This window comes from Aptenodytes forsteri, unplaced genomic scaffold (genome assembly GCF_000699145.1).
Source record: "Aptenodytes forsteri isolate BGI_AS27 unplaced genomic scaffold, ASM69914v1 Scaffold534, whole genome shotgun sequence".
Lineage (NCBI taxonomy): Eukaryota > Metazoa > Chordata > Aves > Sphenisciformes > Spheniscidae > Aptenodytes > Aptenodytes forsteri.
In genome coordinates this window covers 54,360-77,761 of record NW_008795712.1, presented here as the reverse complement: position 1 = coordinate 77,761, position 23,402 = coordinate 54,360, and the positions used below count along the sequence as shown (strand labels likewise).

Genomic DNA, 23,402 nt, shown 5'->3' with positions numbered 1-23,402 from the left:
GGGGGGGCGAGAGGGGAGGCGAGAGGGACCGTTCCAGGTACCGAACAAAAGATGAGCAAGTGACGGGCGTTCGCCGGGTCCGGCCCCGCAGCGGATGGAGGGATTAGCATCTCTCCACGAAATCGCAGCCGGCAAAGTTTTCCGGGCGATGCTGCTAATTGCGTTTGCAGCTTTGGAGCTGGGGGGGGGTGGGGGGTGTGTTTGGATGGAAAGTCCTTCACCGGGTACCAGCCGGCACCGATGGCGGTGGGTTTGGCACGGGTTGTTTATTACCAGCGCGCCGGACAGGAGCATCTGTCACTCCTTGGGCACAGGCGTGGGAGGGCTTCGTGCTCCAATGGGTGCTGAGGATTTGGGGTTGTCTTTCCGTGGGATAAAAGGGGACTTGGTTAAAAACAAACCTCTCGGGACAGCAGCGGCTCCTCAGCCCGGGCAGGGTGGGCGCAGGCAGCGGGCATCTCTACCTGACGTGCCAGGGAGTCCTCCGGCCGCCGGCTTTGGGTGCAAAAGCGGCTGGAGAGCGTTTTCCTGACCTGGAGGTGGCTTTTCCAGAGCACGGACAGGTTTACGTGGCTTGGCCAGGCTCACTGCTCCCTTTCTGCGCCCGTCAAACCCCAGCCCCTCCGCTCCACTCGAGCTGGACCAGCTTCGGGCTGCGGACGCTTTCCCTACCGCACAGCGGCCCAAAGCCCAGCGGAACTCATGTTTTCTGTAGGGTTGGCCTTGGCTACTCTGTATGTAAGAGCCAGCGGTGGCTTCCAGGAGGCTCCTTCAGGCACCTTGGCCAAGCCTTGCACGGGCAAGCAAGAGGGATGCTCGTCCTCTACAATGTGTTCAGCGCAGGATAGCACCTTGGGGCAAGCCTGGAAGGGGGCTGGGGGTGATGGGGGATCCAAGGGGGTTGGAGCAATGGGGAAACTCACGTGGTGCCAAATTTCCAGCCCCTCCGGACAGCTGGCTCGTGCCAGGAGGGCTCAACTCTTTCTTTTCCACCCAAAAGAGGGTGGCAACGTGCAAACCACCCCTGTGGATTGCTGTGGCTTTGCTAACTCCTGACTCTACCCTGGGGTGGTTTGGGGTAAAACCACGTCCCAAAACCCCGCCAGGCCCTGTGTGGGAGGTTTAACAGCAGCAGGACGGTGTTCAGAGCTGGTTTACCAGGGTTTGCACGGCCTTTTACACCCCATGTCTCATGTGTTTGAGGCGGATTTGCCTCTGACCTTGCTCATCACCTCCGCTGGCTGCTCTCCACAAGCGTCCCGTTGTGATGGCACCGGTCCTCAGCCGCGTGTCGGGATCACTGGACGATTTTAAGATTTTAAGGTCTTTTTTTCCAGCTGTGGGCTTACCCAGGTGGAGAAACACATCTGCATCGGGATTTTCCATCCCCAGGATGTAATGCCGAGGTGGCCCTTGAAGGCTGGGCCATCCTCCCGAAGCACCTAACAGTGATTTTTGTCGGGTCTGGGCTCAAGCAAGAGCTAGACATGGGCTGTGAGCATCCCTCCCACCAGCCCGTATGAAAGACCATTGTTGGTTCGCATGCTTATGAGAAGACAAACTGCAGGGCACGACGAGGCCACACACGGAGGTTTGCCCGCCATCTTACCAGCAGGGAGCAGATGTGGTCTCGCCTTGGGTGGGCGAAGGATTTGCTCCTATTTTACTGGACACAGTCTCCTGCGGGGAAAGGAGCCACCCCAAAGGCAACCTCCTGGGGACAGCAGCCCACCATAAGGAGACTGGGGCCGGAGGGACCCGGAGTGTGGTTGAGCCACCTCATCCAGACATCTGCCTCAGGGTGGAGATGCTCCATCCTGGAGAGATCTCCTCTGGAGATCCTCCCCTCTTTCCAACAGCCAGAGAAGAGGCTGAGAATAAACAAAAAGGAGGTGGGTTGTCCTTCAGTGGGCCGCAGACGTGTGCACCTCCTTGCCAAAGGATATTGGGGTGCAACAGATTCACCCGAGTACCCCGGGACTGGATGAAACCCTCCGTAGTGGGTTACTAAAGAGGCAAAGCACCATAGGTTCAAGGAATATCCTCTGTAGCATGTCTGTTTGATTCACACCTTCTCCAGACCCCCCGTCCTCCCCAAATCCATCCCCAAACCATCCACATCTCGCCGCAGCGCCCGCAACTGCGTCAGCTGCCTCCGTCCTCCCTGACAGATCCCCCGATCTGCAATATTTTTCCATGACGGAGAGCTATTCTGAGATACTTTATGGCCCAAACCGGAGCTATGATTCCCACTTTAAAGGCTCTTTCATCTTCATTAGGCCAATCTGAGCAGTTTATGTTTATAAGGAAGATGTGAAATCTGTTTAGGAAACCTCATTGAGCAGAGCGGCTGCAGGTGAGGGGCTGAGATGAAGCATCCTCTGCTGTGGCTTCGGCAGCCCGCGCTGGATGCCTCTGCGCTCGCCGCCCCTTGCAGCCGGTGCTTTCAGACCTCCCTCCCGGAGACAACCGCAGCCGGAGCTCGCCCTCCCCGCTCCCGGTGCCGGGGAGCACGGCATCTCCCGGCGACATTGGTGGGGGGCTGTTCCCGGTGTAACAGCAGGATACTCGTTATATTTTATTACAGAGCTTATGTATCTTTTTTTTTCCAAAGAGAGTCCAGTGTGTAAATGATTAGTGGATGCAGCCGGCTCCCCGGCAGATGAATGGGAGTGGTGGGAAGCCAAGACAACAAGAAAAGGACCCTCCAGTGGGGAGAAAATCCCATTAGGAGGAACCTCTTCTATCTTCTCCCTGAGCAGGGGAGACCTGAGGACCATCCAGGACCATATAATTACACTGCACACGTGCTCGCGAGAGCAGCATCCTCCAGCCCCTGGCTCTGAGCCCGGCCAGCAGCAAGGCATGCCCCCAGGGCTCTGCTCCAGCAAACTGCCCAGCCCTGGAGACCTCACTTTAGGGGTACCTTGAATGAGATCTGGTGGCTTCCTCACGACCCTGTCCCCCGTAAGAGCCACATGCTCAGGATGTGCAGCCCTTTCCCGGCAGGGCTGGACGCGGGGGTGAGGTACCCATGGGTGAACGGGCTCGCTAGCCGCGTGATTTCTGGCCTTTCCGTTTTAATTTGGAGACCGGGTCGCACCTGGGTGTGAATGAGCTCCGGGGCCGGGTGCGAATGTCGCGGCTGTGCTCAAATCCTGTGGGACGTGGGGCAGTCGTCCCACCGGGCTGTAAACACCAACGTCACAGAAGCGAGAGAGGTGCCCTGGGGCTTGCAAAAACCTTGTGACGGCCACGTAGGTCTGTCCTAGGACCCGCACGTCCCTCCAGCACAGCCACGTGCCGTTGGGCGCCGAGTCAGTCCCCTTCCCTGTTATCTCAGGACAGATTTCCTGCAGTGCTTGGCAGACAGCTGACCCGGCCCCTGTTCGAGCAGGTCTCCTGGGCTCAGCACCCACTTCTGCTCCTGCCCGGGTGCAGCTGGTGGGGCGGGGAGTGGTGCTGAGGACCCTGCTCCATCTGGACCACCTTCATCTCATATTTGGTGAAATGGGATGAGGATGGAGCCCCGGGGCAGTTGCATTAAGGGCTTGTGCAGGGTATAACGAACAGGGACCCAGGAGACATTGAGATGAAGAGATAGTTGGATCACCACCATAAAACTATCTATCTCCATCGCGTGAAGATTTTAAAGCCAGAAGATGCTTACCGGTGGTAAATCTGAGCCTTGGAGCCAGTGACTGGCAGATCACCCATAGGATTAGGGCCTTTTTGGATGCATAAATGAGGGTGATCACACCTGCGCACAGCCGGAGCCGTGGTTTCCAGCTGGCTTTGGTCAAGGGGTCCCTTCTGAACCCGCCCGTGCCTGCCTTGGGTCCGCAGCAGGCAGTGAAATACAAGCCATGCACCTTGCTCTTGGAGGAAAACGCTGATGCTTGCTCTGTTGTAGCTTCGCTGTAGGAGCAAGAGCAGCTCTGAAATTAGGGATTGGGAATCCCACCGCCGATTCCTTGGCCCAGCAGGCACCTGGTATCAGGTTTAAGTTCACGCGAAGGTGCTGAGCTCCACAGCAAGAGCAGCCCAGGGCAGCCTCCAGTAGAAAAAAAATCCTTTTTTTTTTGGCTGGGACGCGGCACGCATGAGTTTTATTGCAGAGAGGGGAGTCCTGTCCCTTTCTACTGGAGCCAACTGATTTTCCTACTGACTTTAATAAAATTAAGATCAGACCCAAAATGAAGAAAGAAATGGCTGTGTGGCATGTGAACTGGTGGAACTCATTGCTGCTCTGCCCAAGCTTACTGATGCCAATGCCTTTTCCTCAGCACTATTTATATGCTAAAATCTATAATTGTGCCTGATTGTCTCTGATTTGAACCAAAATTGGGCATTTCTCTAGGAACAGACAACTAAAGGCATTTGAGGATCTGAATGATGTCACTCTGATATTTTTGCTTGTAGGTGTTTTCTGGCGTTATCTTTTCTTCCTGATATTTGCAAAGAGCTTGAGTCACGTCACCCCACTGGATAGATCACGCACCGACTATAATTGTAGGATCCGTGCAAGACTGCAGCACACCCTTTACCCGAGCAAGCTCCTGCAGGGACGAGAGCCTTTACGGTTTGAACGGGTTTGTTTCTGCTGCTCTTCTGAGTTCACGGTGAAGGACGCATCTTCACTGCAGCAACTTGTGCTTGTTAGGAGGAGAAGCTGACAAGCAGCGCATGCCCAGAGCAGTCTGTGGGTCACGGCGTTTAATAGCCCTTCATGGATTTCTTTTTCACAACCTTTTCCAGTGTCCCCTTCAAGCCAATAGACTTTCAGCACCTACAGCATCCCTTGGCTGGGAGCTGCACAGCCCATCTCCCTGCTCTGTAAAGAAATGCCTCGCTTTTGATTATGGGAGCAACGTTTCCACTGGCACAAGTGTTTGAAAGGCTGCTTGCCTTGCTTAGCAGCTCCTGGTCGTCCTTCATGATCCTGATCTCCCTTACAAATGATGCTTTTGGCGGGTACCAGCTGCACAGCTTGCACCAGGACAGGGTGTGGGGCAACAGTTTTGCACCAAGCAGAGCGTGATGGGGACCCGGAGCCTCGGGGAGCTTGGCTGGAGTGAAAGGGCTTTGGGTGGCCACGGTGCAATGCCTGGGGATGCTCCCAGGCAGCATCTGGTCTTGGTGCAGATGTAGCTGGTGAGCAGAGCCAAAGACAGGGGGAGAAAGGCTGCCTGTACCTGGGAAGCAGTGTGCATGACCCCAAAAGACACTGCAGCAAGGCAGCTTAGAAAAGCAGGTGAGGGAACAACAATACTTGCTCTCTCAAAGTCTCCTTCGAAAACCGGCTTGTCATTTGGGATTTGCAGCTGGGGCTGCGGACTTTTCTCCCTAGGGAAGGTGTTGGTTTGCACATCAGTCTTGGCACATTTATCCCCTGTTGTGGCTGAATTTCCTCAAATATTGATAGGCTGGAAGATGTCAACATGTTCTGGCACCTCCAGAATTCCCTCATCTTTCTCACTTTGATTTTTCCAGCCAGCAAATTCATCCCAACTGGCCAAATCCTTTCAGGGAAGCCCTGTCCTGCAGCTCCATCTTGATCCCTTTAGAAATTACGACAGGAGTCTGCAGCTTGATTTTCCATGGCTTTGGAAAGTTGGAGTCAGGCTTATCTTGGCCGTCACAACTGAGCTGACTCGAGCTCCTCTGAAGGGCTAAGGCTTTATTCCTGTTACGCCTGTCTTTCCCCTGGAGCCCTGCAAGGGATCAAGGCGATGGCATTCCCTAGTGAGGACCAACCTGGCTCAGAGGAGGCTCTCAGCTGCAGAAATAATTGCTGACCTTCTGGCAGATGAGCCCAGCACATTATGGGTTTTGTTTGTCCTGGTTTTGACCCCCAACACCAGTCTCCTTGGACAGCAGTGAATGGACAAATACGACCATAACCTTCCCCCAGTGCACCTGGTTGTCTCACGTCTGCCAGATTTTCCTTGCCGGGATGTCAGAAGCACAACACCAGGGCATCATAAGGGCATCACCAGGGCATCACCAGGGCATCACTAGGTATCACCAGGCCACACCAGGGCATCACCAGGCCGTCACCAGGGCATGACCAGGGCATCACCAGGGCATCACCAGGCCATCATCAGGGCATCACTAGGTATCACCAGGGCATCACCAGGGCATCAACAGGCATCACCAGGGCATCACCAGGCCATCATCAGGGCATCAATAGGTATCACCAGGGCATCACTAGGTATCACCAGGCATCACCAGGGCATCACCAGGGCATCACCAGGTATCACCAGGCATGAGCAGAGCATCACCAGGGCTCATAACCCCCTCCATGTCCCCATTCAGCATTCCTGCAAAAACAGAGCTGCAAAGCAGAAACTAAGGGTCCTGACCCCCATCCATTGCAATTTATATCCCCCTCATTAAGAATTTTTGAGGGAAATACAGTTGATGTTTTTTCTCGGAAATGCAGGGAATCAAAAATACCCCTGGGCAGCCCCAGTACAGGAAAGACATGGATGTCCTGGAGCGAGTGTGCTGTAGGAGCAGCAAGATGGCCACAGGGCTTTGGGGCTGTAACCCCCAGCAGGGAATTATGGCTTGGGTAGGAATAAGTTAATTTTCACTGCGAAGGCTCAGCTCTCTTGGTTGTGGACTGTTTTGAAACCACTCAGAGCAGCCGGGGAGGGCAGGAAGAGGGCAGCTGCCTCTCCAGCTGGGAATGCAAGCGGCCATCGGGAGCGAGGCAGCACGTTGCATGGGAAACCCTCCCCGAGGTGCACCTCTTGCTCAATTCCAGCTGCTGGTAACACAAAATACCAGTAAGTAAATATTGCACCTTGCTTTTAGACCGAATTAATCTTTTTGGCTCCTGGATTTGGAAATTGTCCTGTTTCCTGGGCTGGAAGAATGGGGTCAGCAAACCCCTGGCCGGGTTAGGGGCACAGCCGTGACCCTCTTGAGGGAGTGTCCCGTCCCCACAGAGGCACACCCCTCCTGCCCGGAGCAGCTCCTCGGGTCCTTGCCACCCATCCGAGGTTACGGAGGTCCCCCTGGGATGTGGCTTCTTCTCTGGTGACAGCGGAGCCAGCCCAGACCATGGACTGGGAGGAGCTGCCTGACTTTTGGCTGGCTAAAAGTGCCAGGGATAAATCCTGCCCTCTCTCTGGGACTATGTGTAAGGTTACATAGAAGGATACATAGAATCATTAAGGTTGGAAAAGACCTCTAAGATCATCGAGTCCAACCGTCGACCCAACACCCCCATGCCCACTAAACCATGTCCCTAAGTGCCTCATCTACTCGTCTTTTAAATACCTCCAGGGATGGGGACTCCACCACTTCCCGGGGCAGCCTGGTCCAATGTTTAACCACTCAAAACTAGGACTAGGACCGGATCATCCCCTCCTGCCTGGCACAGGTCCGCACCGGCCCTGGGGGTTAGCCCAGGGCAGAGCCATCCCTGGGGCAATAGGAGAGGTGGGGTCAGGAACCCAAAATTGTCCAATTCAGCATTTTCTTTCCTCATTCACGCTGCCTTTCTTTTCTGTTTGACCCAGTTATATACACGCAGACACACGCACATGCCGTACGCACACGCATTTGCACACCCAGAGCCAAATCCCCGATTATTGCCCGTGCCCCTAAGAGGGATTACAGCTTCTTAGGGGCGGGGAGCCGGCTTTCAGCAGGGTTTAGGAGTGCAGCAGGGACTTCATTCCTGCAACCCAGAGCTCATGCTGCGTTTCGGGGTCCCGTGGGAGGAGAACTGCACCCAGTCCCTTCTCCAGCCCCGGTGACACTCAGCCTCCTGTGTTCCTCCTTTCTGCAACTTCAACTCTCTTTAAGTCACACATCGACATTGCAGGAGGGAAGAGAGCATGGGAGGGGGATTTAGGAGGCTGCAGGGAGCCCAAGAGAGGAGCAACCCTGAGGGCTGTGAACAGCCTCATGTGCCCCTTTGAGATGCTGCCTCCGCCCAGGGCTGGTGCTCCCAGGGAGGATTAAGGACGAAGGCGCTTAGCAAAGCCCCCGGGCAGAGCTGGATCCCTGCAGGATCCCAAAGCGACCCGGAGACCTCCAGTGCCTTCCTGAGCACAAGCAGCTCCCTGTTTCCAGCTGGACCGTAAATCTCCATCTGATGCCTCCCTTACCCTTCCCGGACAGGGGTTACCCAGGGCAGGACATCCTGGGGCGGTTTTGCATCAGGGCTTGGGGCTGGCGGAAAGCATGAGCCCTGGAAGCCCATGGCCCCTGTAACTCAGGGTACAGTTTTTGCTGATATTTGTGGAGTGTGACCACGGGCGGCGGAGCAGCACTAAAGTTTACTCTGATTTTGGGGTTCCCTGGTCTTCAGGAGCCTCTGAACTGCCTCTTACTGCTGATTATTTTATAGCAAATCCCTGATTATTGGTGTTAGTGGTGGGAGCTAATTTGGGCCATTGCAATCCTAAGAGGTTGGGGTAGGTTGAGTTGGGTTAGTTTGTCCTTTCCTCCAGGAGACCAAGGCAGGGTCAGGGATGGAGAGTTATCCAGGGATACCTGGGGGTCTCTTCGCTCCATTGGGCAGGAACAAGAAGTGTAGAAGGATTGTGGATTTTCTCCCTCAAAGAGAGACCACATGAGAGCCGGTGGGTGGTTTGCACACCGAGGGCGTGTGCGCTGTTGAAGGCTGGCCACAGGCTCATCGAGCAGAGGAGAGGCTGCAGCACCTGGGCGATGGTGGTGGGGACCTCGTCTCCTCCAGAAACTACAGTGGGGAGCAGATGGGAGTGGGATTTGGGATGGTGTGGGAAGAGCAGGAGTTGCATGCCCATGGAAACGTTGTGCATTCCTCCATTTGAGAGGAAGCAGAAGAATACGCGCTCACGGCAGGGGAGGATGGTGGTGGCACAGGCTTCATGATGCTGCTCTTCACAGCACGTTGGGGAGATGGATGCTCAACAACAGCTACTCCCCAGCAGGGTGGTGTAATCTGCATCTGTGACTGGGGAAAGAGTTGGCCAAGGCGTACCCAGGGCTCTTGGTGTTGGCTTCAATTAATCCCGGACCCCTAGAGGGGTCGTAGCTGATGTCTCCCCAGACAGCGGAAGGAGGCCGAAGACGGGCAGACCAAACGCCGAGCACTCAACCCTGAGCCTTTCAGAGCCGTTATCTCTATTAGCATCGCCCAGGCGCTCTCATTGAATTTTCCCCCCCTCCCCTCTCCCCTCATCGCTCAATGCTCCCCAAACAACTCAGACATCAATCGAAGGCAGAAGAAATGGCCGCGCTTTGTCTCCCTGAAGAGGCAGCTTTGCATCAAGCCCTGTCGGGGCGGCCGGCGCCAAGCCGCCAGCGGGGACCATTTTCACATCTCCCTTTGTGAAGGAGCAGCCTTGAGCGAAACGCCACTCGAGGGGCATTGAACGAAATGTACGTTCGCCTCTTCCATGTGGCACTCGGCGCCCGTCTCCGCCTCTGACGCTAATGATCCGGACGAGGGTTGTATTTTTTCTCCAAGAATAATGAGGAAAAGAAAATGAAAGGGAAAGGGGCTGGAGGAGGGGAGGTCAGATCCATTTAGGAGCCCAAACATTACGGCAAGAGTGCCTCCTGAGTGGCCGCACAAAGGGCCTGGCTGTACCTGGCTCCATCCCTCCTCCACCTCCTCTCCCCCGCCACCTCCGACCATGAAAAGGGGGAACCAGAATTGTAGGGCCTCCGTGAAAGACGAGGATAATGGATTTCATTATAGACAAGCACGTTAAATGTCTATCCACTCGTGTGCAATAAAGGAAAGCTGGTCTTTAGCTAATCGCGCTGGAGGAGCTCTTGGCTGGGGTTTGAGAGCGAGATGTTCCCCGTGGTCCCCTGCCCCGATCCCCACCCGTACCACCCCATAAAGAGCCAGCTATGGGGTGCAATTAATCTTATAGCCGTGTCAGTGTCTACCATCACATCCTTTTTCTCTCCACTGGCCATGGGGTGGCTCAGGACAAGCCTGGAGGGTAAGCGTCTGTGTCTGGCCAGAGGAACAACTCCTGTGGTGGTGGCGTGGGGTTTGCTGGTGCAGTGGTGGGATCCAGCGCTGAAAGGTCTTCACATCCATCGCGTCCAGCTGGACCACCACTCCTCCCTTCCCTGCAATGACCTTTTTCTGGCTCCCCCCCTGCCCCCAGCCCCATTTTCCCATCCTCTGCCCATGGTGTTCCTTCACACAGCACTTCTCTTGGTGTCCCTCGGAGCGTTGCGGGATGATCTCAGGGTCCCTCTCCCCGCTTATGCTCCTGCACTGCTGTCCAGGCTGGCTGCCTGCTGGGCTGGCACAGCTCCTGCCAGCTCCAGGGAGGATGCTTCGGCCTTATTTTTCTCTCCCACAAGTGGCTGTTGAAGCAAAGTGCAGCCACGCTTGAAAAAGAGCAGAGGGTGGTTTGGCTGGAGGCAGCATGTGCGAAGAGGTGTGATTTTCAGAGCAGTCCAGGTCCCTGCCCCAGCAAGACGAGGTGTCCTTCGGAGGTCCTCCTGGCTGGGGGGAGCTGGGGTGATCTGCTCCCTGCCTGGGCTGGTTGCTCTCTGTTCGTTAGTGTACACGAGCTTGGGACAGCCTCTGCTCGCACGGGGGACTTGCTGCTGGGGTCCTTTCTTCTCCAAGCCACCCTGGGTGGTGGATACGGACACAGAGATGCCTGCTGTGCTGGAGATGCAGAAACCAGCCCAGGGGCGCAGCACTGTGTCCTGAGCTGGCAAGGACTCAGAAGCAGCACATCCCCCTGCTCTGCCCTGACCAACTCCCCACAGAGACAAAGAAAACAAACAAAACCCCTTCACCTAACATTTTTACAAGACGAAAGCAAAGCCGGGAGCCTGTTGTGGGCTGGCGAGCCGGCTGGGCTTTTACTTTTTCTGCCTTACCCTAGAGCTAAACTCAGATTTCATCCCTCCCAGGGGAAGAGAGACTGGATCCTCAGGGCTGGATCCAGCTGCGGGGAAGTCAGGGCGGGACATGGCCCCACCACGGCACGTAGGGTCGGGATGCTCGGGTGTCATGCAAGCTGTGTCCTCCCCTTATCTCACGCAGACCCACAGCCTTGCTAGGGGCCACTGGTGGTGCAGGAGGGTCCTGTCCATGGAGCGGACAGGTCCTCCAGAGCACACTCACGTGGCCATCTGGGATAGCTGCTGGAGGACCGGTGAGGTTCAGTGCCTCTCCAAACCACCCGAGCAGACAATTGCTAATGAAGCTCCCCTTCTCCAGGCAGTTCCTCTGTTTTTGGAGGCCGTCTGAGCTGGTTTGAGTATCCCCTTTGTGAGAATCAGTCTGGGAACATCGTCTGGAAACTCTTTACATTAAGGGAAGAAAACCCAACGGCCAACGCTTTTGTCCAATACGGAAATCTCTGGTTTCAGCTCGCATTCCTAACGGTTGAATGATTAGCGTATTTAATTAAGCAAGCCTGTTGACATAAATGATGGCTGTTCCCTGCCCCGAGCCCCCGTCCATGGCCAGGTTGGGAAGCTCTCCCCGCAAAACTGCTGGGATGGGGCAGGTCAATGCATGCCGGGTGAACAAGCCCTCTCCCCAAAACACATCCCCAGGGTGGGACAGGGGGTTTCTGTGTGAGGGGGAGCCTTGCCTTCCTGCCAAGGCACCGGCTTAATCCTCCGTACACTGATAAGGTCACGCCGGGACCTGTGCTCCTCCCTCTCATGCGTCGTCTGAGACCGGTGGCTCTCTTGTCCCTATTTATAGTGCGGTGATAGGATCAGGGGGAATAAGCATTTAGTGTCCCCTAAATCACACCCTGCTCCCCATGGCCAGTCGGTGCTTGCTGCTCTCTGCTCTTGCTGCCGGAGAGCCTGGCCAGGACTTTTGAAGGTATGTTGGGAGCTGGGGTGCTGCTTGCTGGGAGCTGGGGTGGTGCTGGGGAGCTGCGGCATCCCTCCCAGTTCCTCGTCCTCACTGGAGTGGGACGGGGATGGCTTTTGGTCGGGAGAAACCTCAGGAGCATAATGCCGTGGCGGGGAGCCCCGGTGTCAGGCAGGGATCGGAGGGCAGCTCTGGCTGCAAGGGGAGCCTGATTTCTCTGGCTAAAAGGGACCGAGTTGCGTATTTGTCTCGCCCGGATGGTGGCCAGGCCACCATCCCTCCATCCCCCCTTGGATCTGAGCCTGCATGGGACGATCAGCCTGCAGCCAGGGTCCATCCAGACTGCCCCTGGGATGGGTTGGTGGTCTAACCCTGCCCAAGGGTGGGTTGGTGGTCTGGGCTGCCCATGTAGATGGCCACCATTCACTTGATAACTCCATTTATAGTTACATCTTCCAAGAAGAAGTCATACACGGGGACATGGGGAGAGCCCCAAATCTGTGCCCTGTGTCCCCGGGCTGTGGGGATGGCTGGAGGGGGACAGGGAAGGTGGGGGGACCTGTCAGTTTGCTGCGGGTGGGCAGCATGGTGGGGAGGGTTGGTTGCTCATCCTTCCTCTCCATCACCCGTCTCCTTGCTCTGGTTCCCATTTCAGGGAGCAACGGTGTAGCGGGATACCCTGTCCGGGGGAGCCAGCTCCTTCCTGTGCACGGTCCTGCATGGGCAGAAAGGCCTGCCCGAGGGGCTGACCACCCCCAGCCAGACCTCAACACGCTCCAAGCCAACCAGCAGCTCTGCGGAGGGGAAACGCAGCCCACGAAGCCGGTGGAGCCTTGGGCAGGAGAGCAGGGGATCTCCCGCCAGAGCTGGTGGCCACAGGGTGACACCAGGGAGGATGCTCTATGGGGACAGGCGAGTCCCTTGCCTGCAGTGAGCCCCTTGGCAGGAGCTCTGGGATCCCTACTGACGCTCTGTTCCCATATAGCTGCAACCTCACCCGCTAGCTCTCGGGAGAAGACCTGGTGTTATGCCCTGGGGACTGCCACCTTTCTCCCTGACGGCATTTGATGACGAGACACGTGGGGTCATCCCCGGGGACCATCCTCACCTGCCTGATGGAGGTCTGCCCCGGCACTGGCTCTGCCAGGACAGGTTTGCTATCCCTCATCCTCGTGGCCACGTTGAGCAGCCCCTCGCTGCAGAAATCCCTGCCCACAGCGTACAGAGACCACGAGGGTCCCCAGGAGGGCACGGGCCTGATCCAGTGCGGGGAATACAGCAACCAGGTGCTGCCCAACGGCCGCTGTAAGATCGTGGCCACGCTGCCGCAGGGGGATGAGCAGCGGTGCCCGGACATGTTTCGTTGCACTGATGAGGTGTCCTACTGGCTCCACGAGAACGAGGAGCGCAAGCAGCAGGTCCTGGAACTGCGGGAGCTGATCTCGGAGCTGCAAGAGGAGCTGAGGAACCACCGGCACCGCATCAAAGTCCTCGAGCTCCAGGTAAAGGGCTGCCCTTCGCAGACCCCCTTCATGCAGGTGTCCGCAGTCCCTTCCCACAGTCCCTTCCAGCTCCCAGCAGTTGCAGGGGGGCGACACCCGGTAAAGCATATGGTTTTGTTCTGATCACTGGCTGGGATATCCATTAAACCCCAGCTGCTCCTACTGTGATGGCTCAGGAGCCTTCCAGGGCTGATCTTTCTTAATATTAACCACAAACCCTTTGGTGTTTTATCTGTGCTCTCTCCTCCACCTTCGAGCCTGCCTAGGAGGGGTTGCTGATCCATCTCATTGCCCATAGCTGGAACCCAGACTAGACCTGGAGTTCTGGGTGGCCGGTGAAGGACTGCATCTCTGATGGCCATGGCTGAGCAGGAGAAGACCTGACCTTCAGCCCCCGGCACCCTTCCTGCAGTCTCCTTTCTGGTGCTCATTCCACCCCAGCTCCATTCACTGGCCCCACAGCCTGAAGCTTCACACTAATACATTTTTTCCAACCTTGTTTGGCACCTCCGAAGCTCTCAGATGTTTGGCATTGCCCCGTGGTTTTGCCAGGCAAACATTTGGCTTGGCTGTCAGCAGCGGCGAGCTGCAGCTTGCACAGGGTTGTAGCCAGGGACAGGGAGGGAGCAGGGTGTGTTTTGGCTGGCCGTAGGAGTTGTTTCCCAGCTAAGGTGTCTCACTGGGCTGTTGATGAGGTGTGCAGAAGAACCAGCAGCAAGGTACTGGTGTCAGCTGGAAGAGCCCCAAAACTGCCGGGTGAATAGCACCCTTGTCTTTGCTCTTGGAGATGAGGTCTGATACGGTCTGGCTCTGGGGCTGATTTATTCTCTATTTAGCTTCCTTTCATCCTCGCCCTTGGGCTCCTCGTTTGGAAAGCCTCCTTCTAGCAGCCCCACGGGGAGAGCGAGGCCGTGCCGGAGGCTGCAGGGCTGTTTGAGCACTGCGACGGCCACGCTGTTGGGCGGACGTCTGTGCCGTGGGTGTCTCCGTGGGAGCGAGATGTTCCTGGTGCGACGGAGGAAGGGAGGGAGGCACGTGAGTCAGGATGGGTGCTCGTGCTCAGGCAGATCCACTCGGTGCCCCCCACCCAGGGTCCCTCCTCCTGTGTAAGCCCCTGTCCCCCATCCTGCCTTCTCATCTGCTTTCCACTGCTCCTCTCCCACTTTCTCCTTGCACTTGCACTGGGACAAGCTGGTGCAATAGGTCTTCAGTCTTCCGACTTCCCACATCCATCCCCTTATGACGTTTTGTCCCTTAGGACCGTTTAACCTGTCCTTCCCCAATCCCAGCTCCCTGTGCTGCCCCCGAAACACTTCTGTGCTGCCTGGAGCTGCAGCTCTTTCACTGACCTCTCCAGCTCAGAGCCAAGGAGGGAGATGGATAGTAAAGCACTAAATATTGTTCCTGCCGTGTTCATGCTCTTAATCCATTCTTCATTTCCAGGCTCTGAAATGACCCATCTAAAGGCAAGGTGCTTGGTCTATGGCAGTTGTGCAGGGTCTCTTCAGAGTCAGAGGGAAGAGGGAGGAGAACCAACCTCCCTCCGGAGATGCTGGTTGCCTGGTGGTGGCTCTCGAGGGAGCTGAGCTGACGGCCTCGAACAGGACGCTCGGTGTTCAGGCGAGGGAATTAGATGTGGAGCACGGGCTCTCAGTCCGTCTAATAAGCATGCCCATGTTCTGCACCTTCTTACCCTGCACGCCGGTCTCCTCCTGCTCACCAGCTGGTCCAGACTGAAGTTTGCGAGCGAGTTACATACACACAATTAAATTCACTGGGGAAATACAAACACTCCCAGGTCTTTCCAGCTGCTGGTGTTTAGACCCCTCATACATGCACATACACATACACACGCACGGGCACGTGCACATAAACATACACATGCGTATGGACGTACACATATACACGCACATACACACGGACGTGCCTGTGCACATGCATGTACACCCTGACCTAGACCTGTGAGCCCTGTGGCCCACATCCCTCCAGCTGCAGGCACTTAGACCCTGCAGCACTCGCACGTAGGAGAGAGTGAGATTACGCCGAAAAAAATAAGCTAAGGAAAGGACTGCATAAGAAGAGAAGACGGACTGCAGTGATCAGGCTCGGCTGGACAAGGGCACTGACTGGCAGCTGGTTTAAGCACGTCCAGCCCTTTCTAACTCCCCCACCTCTCCATTTTCCTACACTCATTCCCCACCCCATCCACCCTGACCCCCCCTCCTTTCCCCACCTTTAGCCTTTCCCCTGAACATCCCGTAATAAGTCTCGCAGAGTCCCACAAGCCCGTAATACTCCTGGTAATTGTGTTTCCCCCTTCTTATCTGCTGCAGGGTTCAGGTGGACCCTGTTCAAGGCCATGCCCCAGCAGGTCCCTTCCTGGCCCATCGGCAGTGGCTGAAGCCTCTGCTCTTCCTAGTTGTCTCCCTTATCACCTGCCTGGTAATTTCTATGTCATTTTTTTAGTTTATTATTCCTTTCCCTGCTATTTGCTATTTTTTTTTGGTACTGAATCGTCCTTAGACAGATACTGGATGCTGTCACAGCATATCCTGGCTCTCCTGCCCGTGTCTGGCAGCTGGGGAGAAGCTGGTGGACAGGGATGCTTCTGGAGCAGCACCCAAGGGTGGGATTCCTCTTGCCCACCTCCCGTGTCTGCCATGCAAGGGCCTCTATGGGATCCAGCCGATCTCGTAGAGAACTGAGCAGCGAATGCAGACATAGATGCCGCTAGGACCTCTTGGATGTCTCCTGGAGGATGGGATGAGTTGGTAGAGCTTGTTTCTCCTCAGCGGGAGCCCAGGTGAGCAGCTCTGAAGGAGCCGTGTCTGCTGTGGGGTGCTGCTGGGCTCCTCACCCTACAAGGAGAGCAGAGGGACACAGGGTGCACCCAGGTGTCCTGGAGCAGCCAGGTCCCAGGTCCTACTTAGGTGTCTCCAATTGGTTCATACCTGAGCGATAGTGCCAGCAACATCTGTGCCACCAAGATACTGCCACACTCCAAAAGGGGACATCCTCTGAGATCTTTTGAGATCATCTGTAGAGGGTTTCAAACCTCGACTGGAAAAGGCCCTGAGCAACCAGATCCAGCTTGGAAATTGGCCCTGCTTTCTGCAGGGGGGTGGGCTGGAGACCTCCAGCCATTTCTTCCAACCTGTTTTTTTCCATGAGTCTAAAAAATAACGAGATGGGAGGCCAAGAAGAAGAAGAAGGAAGAAAACCAAATCTGGAGAGTTTAGCTGATGGCAATAAGTGTGTCCTGTCACCCTCCAAGCGCCCGAGGAGGGGAAAAGCAAGAAGCAAAGCTGAATGCTGCATGGGGAGTTAAAGCTGAACGGAGGAAACCAGAGGCAGCAACGGCTGCTGAGATGCTCGCCTCTGCTCCCCGCCGGCTTCGGGACTCTCCTGTAAGGAGTTTTCCCGCCGCGTTGGTCTGGCCACTTCCCAACACCTGTGCCCGGCCTGGGAAGCTGCTTTCCTCCTGCATCCCCTTGCATCTCCCTGGAGTCACCCTGCCAAATTCCCCGCTGTGTCAGCCTGGGTAGGTCTCCTCCGCCTCCGTTCCTCCCACTGAGGAGCTGTTGCTCCCTTAATCCATCTTCATAAATCAGCCTCCGGCTGCTGCTGGTTGGTCTCCCTGGGGTTTACCGTCAGTTATTTCTCCGGGAGCTCAGTGTGGGCTTGTCTGTCCAAGCGGAGACGTCTCTTTCAGCTCAGCATCCCTTTCTGAGCTGAGTGAAAGCAACAGGCTCTTCCAGGTCACAGCTCCTCTTGGGCTAAACGGGGACACCCAAATTGGGTCAGATGAATTTGCCCCATCTATGTCCTTTCTTCCTTCCCCACCTCCCTCCTTCCAGCATGATTTAGGGAGCAAAAAGAACCCCCTCGCCCAGCCCTCCCTGTGCATTTCCAGTCCTGTTGCATTTGCACGGCTGGGCAATGGACAGAGCAGGACCCCGCTGTGCAAAAATACAGCCCTGGTCCCACCGGAGCAGGGGGATGCGGTGAAGGGAGCAGCATCAGGGCACCGTCGCGGCGGTCTGGCTGTGCCGTTTTAAATCAGCAGCAAGGAAAAAAAGGTATCAACTGTGGAGGAGGGGACTGTCTGGGAGAAAGCATCATGGGCTTTACTCAGAGAGCTGATGCGTGGGTGAAGGGAGCTGGAAGAAGCCTGTATCAGTCACAGCTCACAGAGCAGGTTGGGGGGGACGGCTGATTTATGGCAGAGCCGGAGACATTGCGGTCCTGAGAAGGAAAGCACTGTGTCGTTGCAGGCCGTAATTCCCACTGTTCTGCCCCTGCCTATCTAGCTGCTCTGGATTTTGGGATACAGGCGGGCTCGGTGGGCTTTTAGCAGGGCCATGCAGGCAATGCTTAAGCAGCATTGTGAAGGATTATAGAGCTGCCGTTAGTTATTGGTACAATAACCCAGCAGTGGTGATGGAATGGGTCCCGGGAACAGCAAGCTGAGAGGTGTCCTGGCAGCAATGAGGACCAAGGTGTGAGCCGAGTCCTGGGAGCAGCTGGAAGGGAAGAAAACATACTCTGGGCATGCAAACCCCTTCCAGCTGAAGGAAATCCCCCACCCTCAGCAGCACCACTGCAGTTTTGCAGGTACTGATGAGTCAAGTGCCAGATCTCTGTGTCCCCTGGGATATTTAATAAGCCGCAAGCTTGCACGGACACCTAAAAATCCAGATTTGCCCCTGATGCTGGGGACAGGGAGGTGAGAAAATAAACTCATTTATTTTCAGGGTCTTGGGGCGGCTTGTGAGCCCGAGGCAGTGATGCCGAGCGGGTGATAGAGGAAGAGATGTCCCCATCAGGGGGCCAGTGCTGGTGGAGAACAAGCATCCCTCCACCGCAGATGGAGGTATGGGATTGCCGGACCCACGGGAGGGTATTGGGGAGCACAGTGCAGAGCTGTTGCATTGCCCAGGGGAGGAAGGGGGGGTTCCCAGGCTGCTGTGGGATTTTGGAGGTGCTGTTTAAGGCCTGGTCTGCCATCTAATGGACAGGGAGCACTGAACAAGAGAGGCGAGCGTGTCTGCAGTGACTGCATCTGGGGCATGTTCGGTGCGTGCTGGTGGGGCTCAGGGTGCCCATCTCCTGGTACGAGCTGTGAGCATCTCCAGCCGGCTTGCACGTACATTTTACATAGGATCAGAGACTGGTTGTCCTAAAAACAAACAGTAAAAGGGTGGTGAAAGGGGCTGGGGTCCTGTATCACACCCGCTCCTTGCATAGTGTGGATGCGGTCATTGCTGTTTGCAGGACACCAGCCATTGCCCAAAGAGCAGGAGGCGGCTCACCATGCAAGGTGTCGATAAACTGTGGAGCTCCTTATAATGTTATAAAACATTATATGGTTCAAGGGGAGATTGGACAACTTTTTGGAAGGAAAGCCGGGCCGTGGTGGCATTGTGAAATACATAGAGGCCACATCCATGTTGCAATGGGTTGCAGGCAGGAGGGTGTTTGGAGAGGAACCCTATACGCTTGCCTTGCTCTTGCAGCCCTAGGCTTGCCCGTGCACGCCCTGCCTGCACCACAGCCCGGGAATATCAAGCTGCCTGTGGCTCCCACGGTGGGCCGGGGAGCTGGTATGGGGCTGCAGGGTAAGGGTGAGGGTGCAGGCACCGTCCTTGGGGTCCTTGGTCTCTGTCGGTGCATGCAGTGAGCGCTCCTCTGCCCGCTTGCTCCCCTGCCTGCCCATCCCTGGGGGGTCCCGGGGCCATGCCCCGGGCTCCATGCCGCTCCCCAGGCATCCCCCCCCCATCCCACCTTTCTCCCTGCCCGCAGCACGAGGAGGCGGCCGGCCGGAACCACAGCCTGGCCCAACGGGTGCAGGACCTGGAGCATCGGTACAGCGAGGCCAGCACCCTGCAGCACATCCAGGCCACGCTGCTCTACGACATGCAGGCGCAGATAAACAACATCTCCGTCCTGACCGACTGGGCCTGGCGTAACCCCACCTGCCTCCGCCCCTTTTTTTGGTCCCTGGGGGTTCCGGGGGAGACGCCCCGGGCTCCGTGCCGCTCCCCAGGCATCCCCCCCCCATCCCACCTTTCTCCCTGCCCGCAGCACGAGGAGGCGGCCGGCCGGAACCACAGCCTGGCCCAACGGGTGCAGGACCTGGAGCATCGGTACAGCGAGGCCAGCACCCTGCAGCACATCCAGGCCACGCTGCTCTACGACATGCAGGCGCAGATAAACAACATCTCCGTCCTGACCGACTGGGCCTGGCGTAACCCCACCTGCCTCAGCCCCGCCGAGATGAGGCTGCAGGAGGAGATGCATCATCCAGGTGATGGGGAGCTGCTGGGGCCGGCGGGGAGGGGATGCTTCGCCCTCAAAGCCTCTCTCGAGGGGGATTGTAGAGCAAGGGTGTGGGAAAACTGCTTTTAATCCCCTTTGCATTGGCCAGGAGTCTGATCTCACCCAACCTGCCTTTCCAAGGCAGCCAGGAGGGCTCATCAGAGCAATGGACACCTCTGGGAATGGTTTCCATGCCATCTAGGAGAGGGGTCCTGTCCCTCGGTGGCTCCTTTTTCTCTCCATGGATGGTGTGAGATGCTCGCGGGGACCAGCTTAGGCTCTGACAAGCAGGTTGGCATTGCTCCCACCATCACCCCACCTGCAGTCAGCTGCCTGAGCCTTCCTCCCAACGCCAGGGACTGTTTTTCCACCAAAAACACCCCACCAAAAAAACAAGAATTTTTTTTTTTCCTTCGAAAATTCACAGCATGAAATTAGGGCTTTGGTGAAACTCTTCAACTTTGTAAAAGAACTATTTTCTGCTATTTCTCACATGTTCTTTTTTAAATGAATGCATTTAATTTTTTTGCCAGGTTTTTGGTTGTTTTCCTTGTTAGTCCCTGGAATGTTTTCTTTGGTTTTTAGCAAACATGGGAACTTTCAATTAAAGAATTTGAGGTTCAGTTTGACCAAAACCAAATTTTCTGCCAAAGAACCCACCGCCGTGAAAACATTTTGACCAGGGCTTACCATAGCCGGGATCTGCAAAGCTCAACCTTGAGGTGCTGGAAGGGAAACTGAGTTGCTTTTGCAACCTGTTCGAGTCTCTGGGTCCGTGGCAAGGGGGTGGTGGTCTTGGAGAAGACAAGACCAGATGTGCCAGTCTGGTCCCCGTGCCCCAAATCCCATCTCCTGGAGGAGCATTGGAGAAGGATGGAGCGACACTTCTCCTGAATAGTCTTCCAGCCTTTGGTGAACTGTGGTTGAGGGACTTTAAAGACAGCATCTGTCTTCTCCATCGAGGGACGGGCTGGATGGGGTGACTCAGGCAGCACGTGCCGCTGAACCGCTAATGGCTTTCACCTACCAACCTTGATCTGATTTGAGCTGGTGATGTCTCGGGGGAAAAGTCATGTTAATTCTCCCTTGAGCCAACTAGTCTAAGTCCTTTCCATTGTGCTCGTTTAAAGTTCTCTTGGCCATCCATGTCGTGGTGGAGGTAGCACAAACAGCTCCTCTGGTACCTGCTTCCAGGTGCCTCTGAGCCCTGAGCAAGAAATGCTCTGTGCAAAACCAGGACATCAGAGTTGATGTCTGCACCCGTGACCGCTACCTGCAAGCCAAAGCTGTGATTCATCTCAATAACTTGACGTGACTGGGATGGTGACTTCTCCGGCCCAGAGAATGCCAGCCCGAGTGCAGCTGGTTGATGCAGCACTTTTAGCTGACTAACTTTAGGTGAGATCGGGCTCTGCCTGCTGTCCCAGATCTTGCTGGGTCTAGATTGCCTCTCCCTGACCTCTGCTTGCTGCCCACAACTGGTTTCTCCCACACGCTCCCCTGCAGCAGCACTGCCGGTCGGTGCCAACCTCAAAGGATGTCCCCAATCTGTCACCAGCCTGCAGCCTGCGGGGGACCTCCCAGCCACCACGCTCTCCAGCTGGGGGGCCGGGACGTTGCAACTCTTCATCCATCATTCCCCCCGGATTCACTTTCCCATCCGCAAGGATCTTTCATCGTCTGCCAGTCCCGTGGTCTCATCCTTTCTGCGTGCCTCCTGGAAGGGCAATCTCCCACGTGTGCTTTCTGCTCCCTCCCTTCCTCGGGTTCCTGGTTCTCCCAGTGATCCCGGTCTGGTATTCAGGCCACGCTGTGCTTCAGGCTGGTCTAGCCGTGTGAGCAAAAGGAAGGGGAGCTGCCTGCGTGAGCTGCCTTTCTGCCTTTCTTTCTAAAGATGGGGTTCATCCCACCAGGGAGGCTCAGCTCACAGACGAAGATGCTTCATGTTGGGTGTCTACATACGCGTGTCCCCACATGAGCTGGATATTTAAGATAACAAGGCAAACAGTGCGTAGACCAAGAGCAATTCAGCGTGCTGTTTCCACTGCTATGACTAGGGTCTCAGTTCAGCTGACACCTAGTGCCACCCAAAATACTCTGGAGCATCCAAGACATCCACATAGGCCTGGCAGGTACAAGACAGGACCTACATGGGACAGCTGAAAGCCAGCCCCAGGGCATCTCGGATGTCACCGTGCACCTCTGTGCAGGCAACCCGGCTGAGCTCCTTTGGTAGGTGATGGAGGGAGACAGGGAGAGTGGCTCTTCTCTCCTGTCCCACGTGAAACCAGGATGAACCGTCCTCTGCAGAAGTCTCTAAGGACTAGCTGAGGCCGCCTGCCTGAACGATAGATGGCTGGTGCCAGGTGAAATAAATCCCACCTGACATATCCCAGTTAAAAACCTCTTTAGGTTCTCCAGAACGATTTTGATCCCCTTTCCTTGTAAGACAAAATCCACAGCAGCAGTTTGGGAGGAGAAAAACCTTCTGCTATTATCCACACCGCCCATGGCTCGAGCCTATTCTTTATCAATATATAAGACATTTTGGTGTGAGATATAATCTAATTTGAGCCTGGCAAAATGCATATCATTTCTGTGTTGCCATTACAAAACCAGCTGAGCTGAAGATCGTTCCTCAGACGCATCATCCTTAAGTGTAGATCTGTGCTAACGAACCTTATCGCTAATAAGCCACTGCACTCAGGTGTGAAGCCAGCGTGCTGCAGAGGTCTTCAGCTTCAGCAGCAGCTCTGGATCTGGGATTATTTGTCCGGCTCGGCATTACAGTTGCATGAAAACGATGCCGGTTTTGGCTGCGTGGCCCTTTCTCCGCGCTGTGCACTAAACGCCGTGTTTCTCTGCTTTCTCGCTCAGAGGTGAAGCATGCCAGGAACTGCCCCATCGACTGTGCTTCCGTTTACTACAACGGGCTCCGGCGATCTGGGGTCTACAGCATCATGCCCTCGGTCGGAGGGATGCCTATTGAAGTGCTGTGCGAGATGGACACCGAAGGTACTGCAGGAGGCACCTACAACATCTTCTAGAAGAACTTGGGGTGGGATTTGTCTAACCTGAGAGCTGTATCTTATATCTGAGCTATTTTGAGGCTACATTATAGTCAGTGAGAGTAGCATCTCCAGAAGGGCTCTTCTCCAGGGACAGAGGACTTGTCCTTTCTGCTGACTAAAGGAGGGGTTTGGATGAATAGTTCAAACCAGACGTTATGGCTGGGATTCAGTTGCCTAATTACAGGCAGCAGTTTAGTGCTCTTTGAGATGTCCTCATGCATCCAAGATGTTTGCAACACGCTAGTGGATATGACACAGGGCTTAGGGAAAGAGGAGCCCTTCTGGAGTAGCAGCTGGTCACCGGGGGGTATCTGGAGCATCTCCGGGTAGTTGAGGGCTATGTGTGGGCAACCACTAATCGTAGCTGTGCTGGAGTAAGGAGGGGGAATCCTGTCCCACAGATATTTTGGAGTGTAAATGAGGGAGCAGGTGACCTCCCACACCCTTGCTGTCTAAATATCTGTACAGCGCACACTACTGTCATCCCAAGGCACAAAATTAGTTTGCGACACTTGAGTTTTGAAGAATAATGACAATCGTCAGGGAAATGGGGTGGTGGATTGTCGGTCCCTTGCCCCATGGATCTGCTCCAGCCCGGATGGATGTGTCACATCAACATGTCCCATGCTGGAGGAAGGGGTTCAGCTCCCTATCTGTTGTGGTTTAACCCGGCAGGCAGCTGAACACCAC

At 55.7% G+C, this 23,402-nt stretch overlaps 1 protein-coding gene across 1 annotated transcript in view; it reads left to right on the top strand.

Moving 5' to 3' along the window:
- The first annotated feature begins 12,888 nt into the window (after positions 1-12,888).
- LOC103902403 (angiopoietin-related protein 7) overlaps positions 12,889-23,402 on the top strand; it is a 14,078-nt gene continuing 3,564 nt past the window's right edge. The window contains exons 1-3 of the mRNA XM_019473169.1: positions 12,889-13,323; positions 19,408-19,630; positions 22,519-22,656. Of these exons, the coding sequence (XP_019328714.1) occupies positions 12,889-13,323; positions 19,408-19,630; positions 22,519-22,656 (796 nt within the window). The remainder of the gene's footprint in view (positions 13,324-19,407; positions 19,631-22,518; positions 22,657-23,402) is intronic.